Source organism: Engraulis encrasicolus, chromosome 10 (assembly GCF_034702125.1).
Source record: "Engraulis encrasicolus isolate BLACKSEA-1 chromosome 10, IST_EnEncr_1.0, whole genome shotgun sequence".
Classification (NCBI taxonomy): domain Eukaryota; kingdom Metazoa; phylum Chordata; class Actinopteri; order Clupeiformes; family Engraulidae; genus Engraulis; species Engraulis encrasicolus.
Genome location: NC_085866.1, coordinates 13,728,015 through 13,746,003, shown reverse-complemented (window position 1 = coordinate 13,746,003; position 17,989 = coordinate 13,728,015). Strand labels below are relative to the sequence as shown.

General features: G+C 42.5%; 1 protein-coding gene across 3 annotated transcripts in view; it reads left to right on the top strand.

Annotated features, from left to right (window-relative positions):
* The window catches only part of ikbkg (inhibitor of nuclear factor kappa B kinase regulatory subunit gamma), a 32,161-nt gene that overhangs the window by 11,810 nt on the left and 2,362 nt on the right, over positions 1-17,989 (top strand). For all 3 annotated transcript variants that reach the window (XM_063208090.1, XM_063208089.1, XM_063208091.1), the window contains 6 exons: positions 3,055-3,170; positions 5,949-6,101; positions 7,468-7,558; positions 8,699-8,851; positions 16,515-16,651; positions 17,721-17,773. In XM_063208090.1, coding sequence (XP_063064160.1) covers positions 3,055-3,170; positions 5,949-6,101; positions 7,468-7,558; positions 8,699-8,851; positions 16,515-16,651; positions 17,721-17,773 — 703 coding nt within the window. The remainder of the gene's footprint in view (positions 1-3,054; positions 3,171-5,948; positions 6,102-7,467; positions 7,559-8,698; positions 8,852-16,514; positions 16,652-17,720; positions 17,774-17,989) is intronic.

The window sequence follows — 17,989 nt, the reverse complement described above, 5'->3', positions numbered from 1 at the left end:
TCCTTTTAACATAATGTTAAACTGTAGGGAAAGAGAAACATTTCAGCAGTGGAAGAATTTCCATAGGTGTTATAGAAATAATTTTATGTGGATTTAAACAAAAATAGGCCTGTGCATAAATATGGGCACCCCAAAGAAGGTATACCATTAATATAAAGTAGAGCTCACCTTTGCAGCACAAACTGGTTTTAATGACTTTGGAATCCCTTCAGACACCAAGACAGACATGATTGGTCATTAAAATGTTATTCATCATACAAAATAGCAGACAAGGCTTGTCATGAGTTCTGTCTTGGAGAGTGGAATATGGTGGGCTCTGAACAAACTGTAGTTTGTTGAAAAATTATTAAAGGGGCATGGCTATAGGATGGTAAGAATGGTAACAGGCACACTACAGAATACCTCCATAGAATTACAAGCCCATAGCTGCTGATAGTGGAGACTTAGAAATGGCTCCTTCCACGTATACTTTTCACAAGGCAAAAGCTCATTGGATGGGTGACGAATAAAAAGGTTTTCCTGTGTATCCATCAGAAATAAGTTGTTTAACTTATGCAGAGAGCTTATTTGGACAAGCTAAAAGCATTTTGGAAAATCATAGTGTGGTCAGATGAGACTGAGCCAGAGTTATTTGACTTTAACAATGGGAGGTGGACATGGCAAAAAATGCACCCATAAATTCTATGACCTCTGGTCTAAAACACACCCTACTATAGGTCTGCGTGGATAGTATACACACTGTAAAACTTATTACAGTTAAGGGCCTCACTAATTCTTTTCAAATAGCATATTTTTCAAAAGAATGTTCAAGTGTCAGTCACAAAATTAGAGCTGAGCAGAGTTTGGACTTTCCAGCAGGACAGTGTTTGCACTGCACTGATCAAAATTCAACAATGAGTTAATGCAAAACAACAAGTACAATGTCTTGAAATGGTCATACCAATCTTGAGATATCACCATCATTGAAAAATAATGAATTTATTTGAACCAGGATGTCTAAAGAAGACAGATGAGTAACCTGACGGAATTAGAGGGGTTCTGGATAGAATAATTGTCAACTGTTCAGTAGCACCAGGCAGTTGGAACTTGTCTTCTTGTATAGCAAGTATCAAAAGCCCATTAGATCAGCAAAGGTGAGCTCTACTTCATATTAATGGTATACCTTCTTTGGGGTGCCCATATTTATGCACATGCATATCTTTGCTTAAATCCACATAAAATTCTTTCTATAACACCTATGGAAAATCTTCCACTGCTGAAATGTTTTTCTTTCCCTACAGTTTAACATATGTTAAAAGGAAGTTGCTACTTTAAAAGTTCAACGAGAAATAAACCGATGTAATGATTTTCCAAAAGGGTGCCCAAACTTTCTCATGGCACTGTATCTATCTAGGCCTATCTATCTATCTATTGATCTCTCTATCCATCTATCTATATATCCTTCCGTCTATCCATCCATCCATCCAGGGTCAAAGTTGAACAATGAACATGTGACGACAACAAATGTCGTTCACCCAAAAGTCCTGTTTTCAAGCGGTTTCAAGCGGTATAACTGTAATGGACTACACTAGCTAATAATGTTTGAACTAAACCATGCCAAAGACGTGTAAGGATAACCGTAGAAGTGTCCGCGATAGCAGACAGGACATGAATGGAGCTCTAAGGAAGTTTCCACCCAATTTGGCACAGGTAAGACGCGCCAGGCATCACCGACTAACACGGAATTTAAGTGCTACAAACACCACGTTGGTAGGCTATTATTGGAAGTTAGCATTCAACTCAACGTCTTCTCGCACATTTTTATGAAGGACAACGTGGAGTAGTAACAGTCCTTGACTGCTTTCCCAAAGCTGACACGCAAAATGAGTAGCCTATCATGCTGCGCTTCCCTGCGCGCTGTTACGCAGAGCTGTCGCTGTTCGTTGTTCCAGGAAACTAAGATAGTTGGATACCAACATATGGTTTGACTTTGAAAACACACCGAAGACAGTTTACATTTTTAATATGTAGCGTGTAGACATCGGCTGGACAGTTGTGTTTGCTATTTAGGACCATGGCAGAACTCATCAGAGCTGAACACCATCTCATAAGCCTAATAAAACAACATGATCTAAAAATAGCCTAAATAGTCATAAACATGTGCTGTTGACCATGAAAATGGATCGAAGAGGGTTGGAAGTTTTCATATTTAGTGTATATTGGTTGTAGAAACAGAATGGTTGTGTTTGTAGCCATCAAATCTCGGACGGCCGTCATTTGAATTGACGGCAGATTGCCAAATCGCATAAAGCGGCGCATCTCGTAATAAAATCTAAAATACTGAAAAATAATATAATATAAACATATAGTTTTTATACTGAAAGTATATCGAGGAGGGTCTGTAATATTGAGCTAAAGTGTTTGAAAGCTGGAAAAACTGCATGATGACGGCCGTTCAGCCGTATTTTCATAAGAAAATAATCCGGCCGGCCGCGGCCGTTCTGGTACAGATCCAGCCGGACGTTCACGGCCGTCATGGAAGCTAGAGGGTTAAGGGGAAGCTAACCTTACATGATGTGCAGCACTGCACTGTGCAGAGTGACTGGTGTGATGGCAAAGTATTGCAAACGAGTATGCATCACTGTCACATAGGAAGACAAGTGTAATGTCATACAGTGCATTCTGAATGAGGTGTGCTTTTCAATCTCTCACACAAAGGGCTGCACTGTAAGCTTGTCCTGACTGACACTTGGCTGCCAGAGCTGTTGTAGTTAATGATGAATTCCCGTAAAGCTTTTGAATAATGAAGTGTGTGTGTGTGTGTGTGTGTGTGTGTGTGTGTGTGTGTGTGTGTGTGTGTGTGTGTGTGTGTGTGTGTGTGTGTGTGTGTGTGTGTGTGTGTGTGTGTGTTTGTGTGTGTGTGTGTGTGTGTGTGTGTGTGTGTCTTTGTGTCTTTGTGTCTTTGTGTGTGTGTGTGTGTGTGTGTCTTTGTGTGTGTGTGTGTGTGTGTGTGTGTGTGTGTGTGTGTGTCTTTGTGTGTCTTTGTGTGTCTTTGTGTGTGTGTATTGTGTGTAGCTGGCCAAGGACAGCGACTCCATGAAGGCTCAGGTGACGTCTCTACTGGGAGAGCTGCAGGAGAGGCAGACCTGTCTGGAGAAGAGCGAAGAGAAGAGGAGAGAGCTGGAGGAAAAGTATGTGTGTGTGTGTGTGTGTGTGTGTGTGTTGTTTGTGAGTGTGTATGTGAGGAAGAGAGAGCAAATGAGAGCGAGAGAGTGAATGACAGGCGTGGCATTAAGTGATACACTAAGAGCTTGTCAAAATGTTTTCTTCTTTAAGTTCACTTTCAATGCACTTTGCCTGAACTCCCAGTGGAGGGATGCAGGGCTGGACTGGCCATCTGGCATAGCTGGCATTTCCCGGTGGGCCCCACACCCTTGTGGACCCCTATTTTCAGAAATGTTTAAAAAAAAAAAACATTTACAGTGTTTCCCACAGAAATTTTGGAAACTATGGGGGCAGCCGGGACTTTTTTTTTGGGTGGGGGGGCCTTTCACGCGGGCCATTTGGGGGGGGGGGGTGTATTGGGCATTAAAAAAAAAAAAAGCAGTACAATTTTTTTTTTTTTTTTTTTTTTACATTTTCGGAAACTATGGCGGCCAAATTTAAACTATGGCGGGCCGCCATAGTTTCCTCAAAGTATGGGAAACACTGATTTATGTTGTTTATGTTGTGAGTCAGTGAGTTAGTTCTGCGCCGCTCATTATTAAGCAAGGTTAAGCCAATAATTAAAGGGACACTGTGAGATTTTTTGTTGTTTATTTCCAGAATTCATGCTGCCCATTCACTAATGTTACCTTTTTCATGAATACTTACCACCACCATCAAATTCTAAGTGTTCCTTATGACTGGGAAAATTGCAATTTTCATACATGAAAAGAGGGATCTTCTCCATGGTCCGCCATTTTGAATTTCCGAAAAATAGCCATTTTTAGCTGCAAAAACGACTCTACTTGGACCATACTAGAAAATATTTGTTTATTACTTAGAAAACTTTCATGTAAAGATCAAATTTGGCAATAGTCAGCCCAGTTTCAATGAGCAGCATAGTTGCAGTACCCTTTTTGACCATTTCCTGCACAGTGTCCCTTTAAGCCAAAAGTGCCCGGGCCCTATGTCTCCCCCAGTCCAGTCCTGGGGGGATGTAGCCTCGGATCCTCATGACACCAGTCATACCACATCACCACAAAGCCACCTAGATGTTTTTACTTCTGTTTTTTGGCTCTAGTCGCCCAATTCTGGGGAATTGGCTCTGTTCGCGCATTTCGCTAACACTCTGTATAGAGAAATAACTACTTCTGCTCCTGTGGTTGCTCTTTGTCCGTGTGTCCAGTTACTGCAACATGCAGGCATAAGTGCTCACGGAAAATTTCTATCTTAAAACAATTTTTCAGTCACAGGAATTTCCATTTCAGTCATAAACGTTACACTATGACAACTCTATCACACACTATGACGACTCTGGCACACTATTGTGCAGTGTTCATTGGGTTGTCAAATGGTTATTCAAGTGAGAAATCCCACACACCGTCCATTCCACCAACAAACTCTAATACGTTTCGGTCATCCGACCTTCTTCAGGTAAAGTTTACTCAAGTTTACATTTGAATTACAACCCTACTTGGATAATATCCTTCGCACCTGCCCAACCACAGAGGTGTACAAAAGTGTCTTCTTGAATTGTCAAATGGTTAAACAGAATTCCACTGGACAGCCATCCGTCCACCACTTGCAATGGTTTTTTCTGTAAAAAAAATAAAAAATGCTTTTTTTAGTTCATAGATATAGTCAAGTCAAGTCAAGTCAAGTAGGTTTTATTGTCAATTTCTTTACATGCACCGGTCATACAAAGAATTTGAAATTACATTTCTTGCTTTCCCATACAGACATAGACTAAATCTAGGTAAGGACATAGACAGTATAGACATAGACAGTACTTATACATGGACTTAAGACAGTATGGACATAGACAGTGCTCATACAGACATTTAAAGTGCAAGACTGGACAACAGAAGACTTGTAGAGGACATACATTAAGAGGTATTGTTGTGCTTTTGTGCTTTTCCTAAAAAGTCCTTTATAGCGTTCTGACATGGTAATAGTAGCATTTTGAAGAAAAATAAATATTAAAAAGGTCTGTCAAGTACACCAGCAGCAGTGTGTGTGTGTGTGTGTGTGTGTGTGTGTGTGTGTGTGTGTGTGTGTATGTATGTATGTGTGTGTGTGTATGTGTTTAGTGCAGGTAGAAAGTGCGGTGTGCGTCTGTGTGTGTGTTCGTGTGTGTGTGTGTGTGTGTGTGTGTGTGTGTGTATGTGTGTGTGTGTGTGTGTGTGTGTGTGTGTGTGTGTGTGTGTGTGTGTGTGTGTGTGTGTCAGTGTGTGTGTGTCAGTGTGTGTATGTTTGGGTTTAGTGCAGAAAGTGCAGTGTGTGTGTGTGTGTGTGTGTGTGTGTGTGTGTGTGTGTGTGCGCGTGTGTGTGTGTGTGTGTGTGTGTGTGTGTGTGTGTGTGTGTGTGTGCATGTATCTTGATCTATAGAATACATTTATTGGGAAAAAAAGACTACAGCCATTTTACCTGCCCCTCCCTCCGTGTTTAACCCCTCCAGCATTGATCTTATAGACATAGATACGTCATTCTAGTTCTTTTCTGGTATCCACTTTATTTCGGGTGAACGCCCCTTTAGGAGACCTTCGGTTAGGAGACCTTCGGAGTCCTAAGATTGAGAATAAATGGAGTCCCCTTAGCACTGTAGATGGCACCTGAAAAACAGAAGAAGGCACTGTAGAAACACCTCAAAAATAGAAGGAGGGGACAACGCCCGCTTAGCAGACCCAACTTGAGCGCACTCTTTTGCATTGGGTGGGCGTGTTTTGATTCCTCAGTCTTTATTAATTCAACCTCTTTGCCTGCAGGCTGGGTGGCAAGATGGAGTCTCTGCAGGGCCTGGAGAGAGACATAGAGAGGGAGCGACGGCAGCACACTGTCACCGTGGACAAGCTGCTCATGCAGGTGCAGAACCTGGAGGCCGCGCTCAAGAACGACCGCCTGGTCATCACAGAGGAGAGGTGAGTTACTACCTTAGTTACTTACTGTAGATATCAAAAAAGTTTTAGAAATACCAAGGCACTCATCTTCTTTGTAATTAAAATGCCTTTATTTTGTTGGGCATAGCATGATTAAAAATTTTATAACAAAATAAAGGCATTTTAATTACAAAGAAGATGAGTGCCTTGGTATTTCTAAAACTTTTTTGAAATCAACCAAGCCTGTCACCAAAGAGCACCATCTTAAAAAACTAGATAGTTCCAGGGAGCACTCCAACTGGACTTCATTCTGAAACTTACTGTAGATAGTTAGTATGTTAGTTGGTTGGTTAGTACATATGTTGTTTTAGTACTCAAGGGACTATTGATGGAAATTGGCCTCATGGCTATAATCTTGTGTATATTGTGTTTCATTTTCTTAATGTTTAATTTATGCTGCCCCATTGTTAAATGAATAAACTTCAAACTTCTGCACAAGTTAATTGGTTAGTTAGTACGTTAGTTAGTTAGCAGGTTTATTGTCCCCATGGGTTATTTGTACTTGCTGCACAATCAGTCGCTGTCAAACATGATGGGTAAGGGATCAGAGTGAAGGGGCAGGGATGTGAGGTGTAGGGGGTGTGGAGGTAATGGGATGACAAGGAAATTACATTACATTAAATTTTTTCTTAAACTATCTTCACTGTTGAAGAACAATAACTGCACTATGGTAGACGAAAATAATAGAAGTTATGGGGGTAAACAAAGAGTAAAAATAACGAAAGTTAGGGAGCCACTAAATTTCCTGACTGCTCACGCCATGTCCAATCCGGAAGTCTTACATTACATTTTTTGAGGGTGTGTGGCGTGCACAACTTTGGTGTGTTGTTCTCGTTAAGTGTGAAAAAGGTGTTGTAAACAGCTGATGTTGTAAGTCTAATGGTGTCAGATGAGATGGGGTAATGTCCGATGTTGTCATCGCCAGCAATGTAACAACCAGAAACAAATCTGATGCTTTGGCCAATACATACAGTGACTCTTAAAAGTCTACACACCCTTGTTCCAACTCCAGGTTTTTGTTACGTAAAAAATGACAGAAAGACAAATCATTTCATAACGTTTCCCGCTTAAATCTAAACTATTATCCTGCAATTTTGGTTGTGATCCGGATCCAGGATTTTTTCTAAAAAAAGATTCTTCACCCTTGAGGGATAGGCCGGATTTTGATATTCCATTTTCTAACTCCACAAAAACAAGGCAGAAAACTTAGGGGGGACATTAGGGGGTAACATAGTCAAATGTTCTATCACACAACTTCCTTGGCAGAGGACTGCACTCTCTGAGTGCATTTCTAGTGTAATGTTGTGCTAATGTTTTCCCTACCCATTGTTTCTTCCTTTGCCAACAGGAGGAAGCTAGCTCAACTCCAACACGCATACACGTGCCTGTTCCAGGACTATGACGCCAAACTCAAAGCAGAGAGCCAAGCCAAACACAGGGTAAGCCAAGGTCACTCCTGCCCCCGTCAGTCTGCCTGATTGCACTGTGGGGGATGGTCTGTGTTTGTTTGTCCACATGTCTGTGAGTGAGGTTGTGTCAAACAAATCAATTACTCACTCACTCAATCAGTTCTGCACAGCATCACTGTCTGATGTGCTCTCGGTACAACCATTATTAACACATCAGATAAAACAAGTTATCACAATAAAACATTAATAAAAAAGTTGCTTGTGTGAATGTGTGTGTATCTGTATAAGTGTTGCAAGTAAATAAGTTAGGGGTATGTTTGAAATGGCATGAAGGAAGAACATGCGTATTGTGAACTGTGAACATGCGTACTGTATATGTAAGTGTGTGTGTGGGTGTGTGTTTGTATGTACAGCTCTGGCAAAACTTGAGTTGTGAAAGACTGGTGGAGAGCATGCCAAGATGCATGACAGCTGTGATCTGTAAAATCTAGGGTTATTCTACCGAATATTGATTTCTGAACTCTTCCTAAGTTAACACATTACTATTAGGTTGTTTTAAAGTGAATATTATCTTGTTTTCATTTGTTGAGGTCTGAAAACATTGCATCTTTTGTGTTATTTTGACCATTTGTAACTTTCTGCAAAGAAATGCTCTAAATGGCAACATTTTCATTCGAGATTCGGAGGAAGTATTGTCGGTAGTGTATAGGATGAAACAGCAATGTTCATTTTACTGACATACATGCCAAGTAGTAAGACCAGAAAAACTGGTAATTCCGAGGTGGTCTCTCTATTTTTGCCAGAGCTGTTTTAATGTGACTGTTTTAAGTGTGGAACCAATGGTGAGATGAGCGTTGATTCTTTTGCACAGCATTAATGAAAACAGCTAGCTAATATAGTACCTACATGTGTGTTTGTATAATGTTTTTGTATGTATAAATGTATATTTCTCTGTGTGTGTTTACATTAACGTGTGTGTGTGTGTGTGTGTGTGTGTGTGTGTGTGTGTGTGTGTGTGTGTGTGTGTGTGTGTGTGTGTGTGTGTGTGTGAATAAACGTGTGTGTGTGTGTGTGTGTGTGTGTGTGTGTGTGTGTGTAAACGTGTGTGTGTGTGTGTGTGTGTGTGTGTGTGTGTGTGTGAATAAACGTGTGTGTGTGTGTGTATGTTAGTGTGGGGCAAGCGGTGAGGTGGGTGACCTGGCTAACCGGCTGGTGGAGGCGGAGAAGGCTCTGGCCCTGAAGCAGGACCTGATAGACAAGCTGAAGGAGGAGGTGGAGCAGCAGAGGAGCACGCTGGAGACTGTGCCCGTACTCACCGCACAGGTGAACACACACACACACACACACACACACACACACACACACACACACACACACACACACACACACACACAGGAGCACACTGGAGACAGTGCCTGTACTCACCGCACAGGTGAACACACACACACACACACACACACACACACACACACACACACACACACACACACACACACACACACACACACACACACACACACACACACACAGGAGCACGCTGGAGACTGTGCCCGTACTCACCGCACAGGTGAACACACACACACACACACACACACACACACACACACACACACACACACACACACACACACACACACACACACACACACACAGGAGCACACTGGAGACGGTGCCTGTACTCAATGCACAGGTGATTACACACACACACACACACACACACACACACACACACACACACACACACACACACACACACACACACACACACACACACACACACACAGGAGCACGCTGGAGACTGTGCCCGTACTCACCGCACAGGTGAACACACACACACACACACACACACACACACACACACACACACACACACACACACACACACACACACACACACACACACACACACACACACACACACACACAGGAGCACGCTGGAGACTGTGCCCGTACTCACCGCACAGGTGAACACACACACACACACACACACACACACACACACACACACACACACACACACACACACACACACACACACAGAGGAGCACGCTGGAGACATTGCCCGTACTCACCGCACAGGTGAACACACACACACACACACACACACACACACACACACACACACACACACACACACACACACACACACACACACACAGGAGCACACTGGAGACGGTGCCTGTACTCAATGCACAGGTGATTACACACACACACACACACACACACACACACACACACACACACACACACACACACACACACACACACACACACACACACACACACACACACAGGAGCACACTGGAGACAGTGCCCGTACTCACCGCACAGGTGAACACACACACACACACACACACACACACACACACACACACACACACACACACACACACACACACACACACACACACACACACACACACACAGGAGCACACTGGAGACGGTGCCTGTACTCAATGCACAGGTGATTACACACACACACACACACACACACACACACACACACACACACACACACACACACACACACACACACAGGAGCACACTGGAGACAGTGCCCGTACTCAACGCACAGGTGAACACACACACACACACACACACACGCACACACACGCACACACAGGAGCACACTGGAGACAGTGCCCGTACTCACCGCACAGGTGAACACTAACACACACACGCACACGCACACACACACAGGAGTACACTAGAGACAGTGCCTGTACCCACCGCACAGGTGAACACACACACACACACACACACACACACACACACACACACACACACACACACACACACACACACACACACACACACACACAGAGAGAGAGAGAGGAGCACACTGGAGACGGTGCCTGTACTCAATGCACAGGTGAACACACACACACACACACACTGAAAGGAGCACACTCAAAGGAGCACACTGGAGATGGTGCCTGTACTCACTGCACAGGTGAACACACACACACACACACACACACACACACACACACACACACACACACACACACACACACACACACGCACACATACACACATTTAAAAAGGAGCTCCCTGGAGACCAGTCTAACAACAATGGAGCTTTTTACAGTGGGACTTTCACTTTCACTTTAATATTTTCCAATACCTTGGAAATCACAGTATACATTCTTAGTAGCTCGCGGCACCATATCTTATCTGACAATCATTTAATTTCTTGAAACAGCTGCACATGGTTCCGTGCTTTTTCTAACATTACATTTTTTAATAATAATTGATGAGGCATGAGCAAAATCCAAGATGAGAAATCAGACTGTGTGTGTGTGTGTGTGTGTGTGTGTGTGTGTGTGTGTGTGTGTGTGTGTGTGTGTGTGTGTGTGTGTGTGTGTGTGTGTGTGTGTGTGTGTGTCTACAACTACAGAGTAGTTGTGGAAATATGCATACTTAACCCAAATAAAAGCTGACATTTGCAGCAGAGGACAGTATACCAAATGAAGAGCAGTGATAAACTGCATGGGAAAAAAATGGACTGAGTATTAAATGGACATTTTATGTTATTAGGGCTACCTAAGAAAAGTCTTAAGGTAGCACATCTTAATATATGTAGCTTAAGAAACAAGGTCAATGACGTCCAAGATTTTATTTCTTTGAATTCAGTACATATACTTGCCATTTCTGAGACACACCTAGATCACACTTTTAGTGATGGCTTTGTAGCCATTCCTGGTTTTAATGTTTATAGAAGAGACAGAAATTGTTTTGGTGGTGGGGTTGCCTTCTATGTGCAAGACCAAATCCCGGTGAAAGTAAGGGAAGACATAATGACTGAGGAGGTTGAGGTGTTGTGGTTGCAAGTTCATTTACCACATCAGAAGGATATGTTAGTTGGCTGCTGTTACAGACCACCAAATGCACAGATTAGCTACATAGATGCTCTAAGTAACATGCTGGACAAAGTATGTGACTTGAATGTAGAGGTAATCTTAACGGGTGATTTGAATGTAGACTGGTTATCATCTAAATGCTCTTTAAAACTTAGGCTTACTAACATTGCCAACATATGTGGACTGAAGCAGGTAGTGCATCAGCCGACCAGGATAGGTATTAATAGTAGAGGTGTAGAGACTAGATCTTGCATTGATCATATTTACATAAACAGAATGGATATTTACTCCAAGGCAATATCAATTCCAATCGGCTGCAGTGATCACAATGTTGTGGCCATTGCAAGGAAAGGATACATACCAAAAGTCATGCCTAAGGTTATTTTGGCAAGATCTTATAAAAGGTTTTCTCAGGAGGCTTTTGTGAATGATACTAGTAAGATAGACTGGTCCAATGTTTTAAAGAAAATGATCCAGAAGTAGCACTTAATACGTTCATGTCCAAGTTTGTTACAGTAATTAACTCTCATGCTCCTGTCCGGAAAATGACAGTGAAAACATTTGGTGCACCTTGGGTCGATGAAGAGTTGAAAAAATACATGTCCAGGAGGAACCAGGCTAAGAAACTATCAATCAACACAAAAAGTGAGTCTGACAGAAGGAATTATTGTAAACTGAGGAATTTTGTCTCTAAACTAAATATGAGGAAAAAGAAGGAATATTTCGCTTCACAGCTGATGAGATACAATAATGATGGGAAAAAACTATGGAGTACATTAAATAGTATATTGGGAAAAAAGGCATCTCCCCAACCCACTTTTATTGAGAATGCAGGGAATTTTATCACTAAATCAAGAGACATTGCCAATCATCTAAACAATTATTTTATAAATAAAGTGGGTTCAATAAGAAAGAGCCAATTACCAGTCAGTAATTGCAACTCTATTCTGAACATAAAGCATTTTATGAAAGGCAAACCTAGTGGCTTTGAGTTTTGTGAAGTAGAGGAAAGCACCGTATGTAGAGTGATCCAAGTATGCTGTAAAGACAAACAGGCAGGCAACGATTTCATAGATGGTAAGCTACTTAGAATGACTGTAAATTGCATTTCTGCTCCGATATGTCACATTTTCAATGCCAGCCTCAAGAAAGGTGTTTTTCCGCAGGAGTGGAAGGAGGCTAAAATAATTCCACTACCTAAGGACAAAAAGGCAACTTTTGCAGCATCTAATTGTAGACCTATAAGTTTGTTGCCTGCCCTTGCCAAAGTTTTTGAAAAGATAGTATTCAATCAAATACAGCATTATTTTTCAGAAAACAACTTGATGACAGAGTTCCAACATGCTTACAGGAAAGGGCACTCTACCTGTACAGCTCTGACTCAAATGACGGACGATTGGTTGCAAGCCATAGATAACAAAAATATTTGTGGCGCTGTTCTTTTAGATTTCACAGCAGCTTTTGATGTAATTGACCATGGCTTGCTTCTTTCTAAATTACAATGTTATGATTTCAAACCATCGGCAATTCACTGGGTAAAAAGCTATCTGACCAAAAGGTCTCAGAGAATCTACTTTAATGGTTGTTTTTCTGATGGAGTAGAGGTGGAATGCGGGGTACCTCAAGGAAGTTGTTTGGGACCGTTAATGTTTTCCATCTTCACTAATGACCTTCCATTTGATATAAAAGATGCAAAGGTTGCAATGTATGCAGATGATACAACCGTGTATGCTTCTGCCAAGTCCACATCAGGTCTAACAGAGGCATTAAATGATGTGTTACAAAAAGTGGAAGCTTGGGTGAAACAGAACAAACTTGTCCTAAATATAGCTTAAAAAAAAGTATTTTATTTGGATCTAACTATTCTTTAAAAAATGACCCAGTGATTCAGCTCTCTATAAACAAAATACCCATTGAACAAGTAAAGGAAACAAAACTACTGGGTGTAATTTTAGACAGCAGATTGACATGGTCAAAACAAATAGATAAAATAGTGAATAAAATGAGTTGTGCCCTGGCATTGGTTAGAAGATGTAGGAATGCTATCACACAAGAATTAATGAATAAGTTATAATTAATAAGTGTAATACATGCCTTGGTTCTGAGTCAGATGGAGTATTGTAACATAATATGGTCTAATGCGTGTACAACACATCTAGCCAAACTTCAGGTAGTGCAAAACAAGGCAGCAAGACTAATTCTACAATGCTCACAATATACCAGCATTACACATATGCACTCTTCTTTACACTGGCTAAAAGTTGAGGATAAATTAATGGCCTCTCTATTGACCTCAACATGGGCAATATTAAATAATAAAACCCCTCTGAAACAATATAACAGATTCTGTAAAACGTCTAACTCCCATATTTATAATACAAGGTCTGCAACGACAGGGACATTTGTAGTACCCCGTGCAAATACCAATGCCCTACAAAGAACAGTGGGATACAGAGCGATCACTGCATGGAACAGTATGCCAACCTTTATCACACAAATTAGTTCTAAAGCTAGTTTTAAAAAACAAGTGAAGATATTTTTAGGAAAGAGTTATTTTTAAAAGGGTAGATGTTTATATTGATACATTTATATTTATTAGCAGGCTGTATTAAATTGTGTGATTTGAATGTATTTTGCTTATAGCCTATTGTAATTGTAATATGTTATTGTATTGTTTTCTGTATGATCTTCAGATGTAATTTTTTAACACTATGAACTGATTTTATTGAAGAAAAGGACCCCAGGAAGAATAGCTGTGGCATTGCCACAGCTAATGGGGATCCAACAAATAAACAAATAAACAAATAAACATTTGCAAAGGGATAATTGGAAAAGAGGGTTATACACCACATTAAATGCAATAAGGACACTCTGTTCTGCAGAATCGAGTAGGGCATGCTGTACATGACCTAAGATCTATGGAATACCAGATGACTATCAACATGAAACATGTCTGGCATGCTTTTCTTTTTCTTATCATGACGCCTACAAAGTTTGTTATGTCTGAATCACACTTAGAACGTGCTAATTTGTACACACAGTTGTGTAACGAGGACCCAAAACTCTTACACTTGTTTGATGTACAATCTTGTACATTAGACATCAGCACAACATGTCATTCAGTTGTAATGCATAGTCTCATTCCATACTTTTTACAAATAACTCATGAACATAAAACACCTCACAGAGGTTGTGTGTTGTTTGCTGACTATGTTGTAGTCTGGAATCAAATGCTGGGGTTCGTTTCTCGACAATGTTGTTGCTAACCAAGTTAGCAACTTACTTGGTTGCAATGCAAATTCTCATAGGGAACCAAGTAAGTTGCTAACTGGTTAGCAGCAATGCTTTTGAGAAACGGGGTCCTGTCTTAAATGTAGCACCATAGCGCTCTTTAGTGTTGTGCAACTTGATTATCCTGATTGCAATGTCCTGTCAGCTGTCGTCCTTAGCGGAAAAGCTAACAGGCGCAGAGGAAGGGTCTTAAGCAGAATGATTTGGCAGCTGATGTCTGTTTGTGTTATCCTCTCTCTCTCACACATGCACACCTCAACACTACACTGCACCATAACTGATATGATACAGATATTGCAAATGCTGCGAGCACTGACTGAATGCGAGATGAGTCATGCACACAAGTATGACTACTCTATACAGTGCATGCATTGACTGAAAGCTACATGCTGTAACTTTTCTTAATCTCTCTCTCTCTCTCTCTCTCTCAGTCTCTCTCTCTCACTCTCTCTCTTTCACACTCTCTCTCTCTCTCTCTCTCTCTTTCTCTGTCTTTCTCTCTCTCTCTCGCTCTCTTGCTCTCTCTCTCTTGTTCTTGCTCGCTCTCTCTCGCATACTGGCTGACTCTCTCTCGCAAACACCTATAAGGGACGGGCACAGCGCTTCCATTCTGGGTACGCCGCCATATTGATAGCTAGTTGCTATGGTAAAGGGAGAGTGACTGCCTCCACCATGCATGCAGTTCTGGTCTCTAACATCGACAAGCCGGCTGTGTCCACAGTCAAGAATGTGTGCTACCCAAAGCACAGACACAGCACGTACTGAATACCTTCAACAACAAGCACCACACCACGATAACTTGACAATCGAGCAGTCTGGCTTCTGCATAAACCCGGCGTTCCCACAGGTAGGCGCCTCACCTGATGGCCTAGTTAGCTGTGACTGCTGTGGACAAGGCTGCCTGGAAGTGAAATGCCCTGCTAAGCACAAACACAGCACTGTCCAGGAGGCTTGTGACGCAGACAAAGACTTTTGTCTCCACAGAGTTGATGGCATTGTTCAGCTCAAACAAGGTCATAGGTACTACACACAAGTGCAGACACAGATGTTCGTGACAGGTGCAACCTACTGTGACTTGACGTTGCCTGTATCCTGCCAGATGTCAGCTTCTGGGAGTCCTGTCTGAGGAAGGCACAGGAATTTTTTCACAAAGTTTGCCTCCCCGAGCTCATCTGTGGGTATTAGACCAGAGACACCTCCACACCGGGATAGAGTGGAAAGTTATATTTGACCGTCTTACAGCAGCAACCCATGCTAGCCGGCGACTCTTTGTTATGGAGGACATTTGTTCTCCATTGAGACGCCTCCAAGTTGGAAAACGGTAAAAAGATAATCCATTTGGGATTTTTTTCCCCGTCCCGTCACAGCTTGCGCTTCTACACCCTACGACACAGCAACGGGCGACCATAACGACAGCAGAGGTCAAATGAAACGGTAAAACACAAAGCAAACTACTAGCAGAATAAAGCAAGTCCTCACTGTAAACAATGGGCTGGCCCGCTTCCAAAATGTCTGCCGCGCAACGTGTGACGTCATGTGCCCGAAATTTATACATAAACATTCCCTTAAAAGAAATCTCATATACTGACTGAATTGTTGTCTCATAATCTCTATTTTTAAATTCTCTTGCACAAACAAACATTTACACTTCCACGCATAGACACGCGCACACACACACACACACACACACACACACACACACACACACACACACACACACACACACACACACACACACACACACACACACACACACACACAGCATGCACCCTGAGAGCATTATACTGACTGTGTGCATTGCTCTTGTGTGTGTGTGTGTGTGTGTGTGCCAGGCGGAGATCTACAAGGCGGACTTCCTTGCGGAGCGGGAGGCTCGAGAGAAGCTGAACCAGACCAAGGAGGAGCTATCAGAGCTGCTCAACAAGGCCAAGGCCGACATAGAACGCCTCAAACAGGAGGGATCCTCACGGTACACGCACACACACACGAGAGAGAGCTCCTTGTGACACACACACACACACACACACACACACACACACACACACACACACACACACACACACACACACACACACACACACACACACACACACACGAGAGAGAGAGAGAGCTCCTTGACACACACACACACACACACACACACACACACACACACACACACACACACACACACACACACACACACACACAAACGAGAGAGAGAGCTCCTTGAGACACACACACACACACACACACACACACACACACACACACACACACACACACACACACACACACACACACACGAGAGAGAGAGCTCCTTGAGACACACACACACACACACACATGAGAGAGAGAGCTCTCAGACACACACACACACACACACACACACACACACACACACACACACACACACACACACACACACACACACACACACACACGAGAGAGAGAGCTCCTTGAGACACACACACACACACACACACACACACACACACACACACACACACACACACACACACACACACACACACGAGAGAGAGAGCTCCTTGAGACACACACACACACACACACGAGAGAGAGAGCTCCTTGTGACACACACACAAACACACACACACACACACACACACACACACACACACACACACACACACACACACACACACACACACACACACACACGAGAGCTCCTCATGGTACAAACACACACACGCACAGACATGTACACTTACTAATGCACACACACATAAAACGCCTCAAACAGGAGAGCTCCCCACGGTACACACACACACACACACACACACACAGGAGAGCTCCCCACGATACACACACACACACTCACACAACTGTTGTGTTGTTCACTACCATGAGAGAGTGATTATCAGAACAGGCTGAAGAGTTATTTGGTATGTTAACTTTGATAAATATCTCAGCAGCTTAACACATGGTTATAGTATCTGTGACATGGCTACACCTGCCTCTGCTCACATTTGATTGAGTGTGTGTTAGCGTGTGGTGTTTGTGTTTATGACTTTTATGTCTTTATGTTTATTCATCAGTGCACAGCTGGAGGCCATGAAGTACAGACATCAGCACGTGCCTGCCCCCGCACGTAAGCACCCTCCTTCACCTCACATATAATGGGCATGTACTGTAATGAAAATAAAGACAATGGGACAGCACTCCAAGTTGTGTGTTTTATTGTCCGTCAGACGTTTCTGTCTTAACCTTCTTTAGCCCGACACTGAAGAAGGTTAAGACCGAAACGTCTGACGGGCAGTAAAACACACAATTTGGAGTGCTGTCTCTTTATTTGTTCTCTTTATTT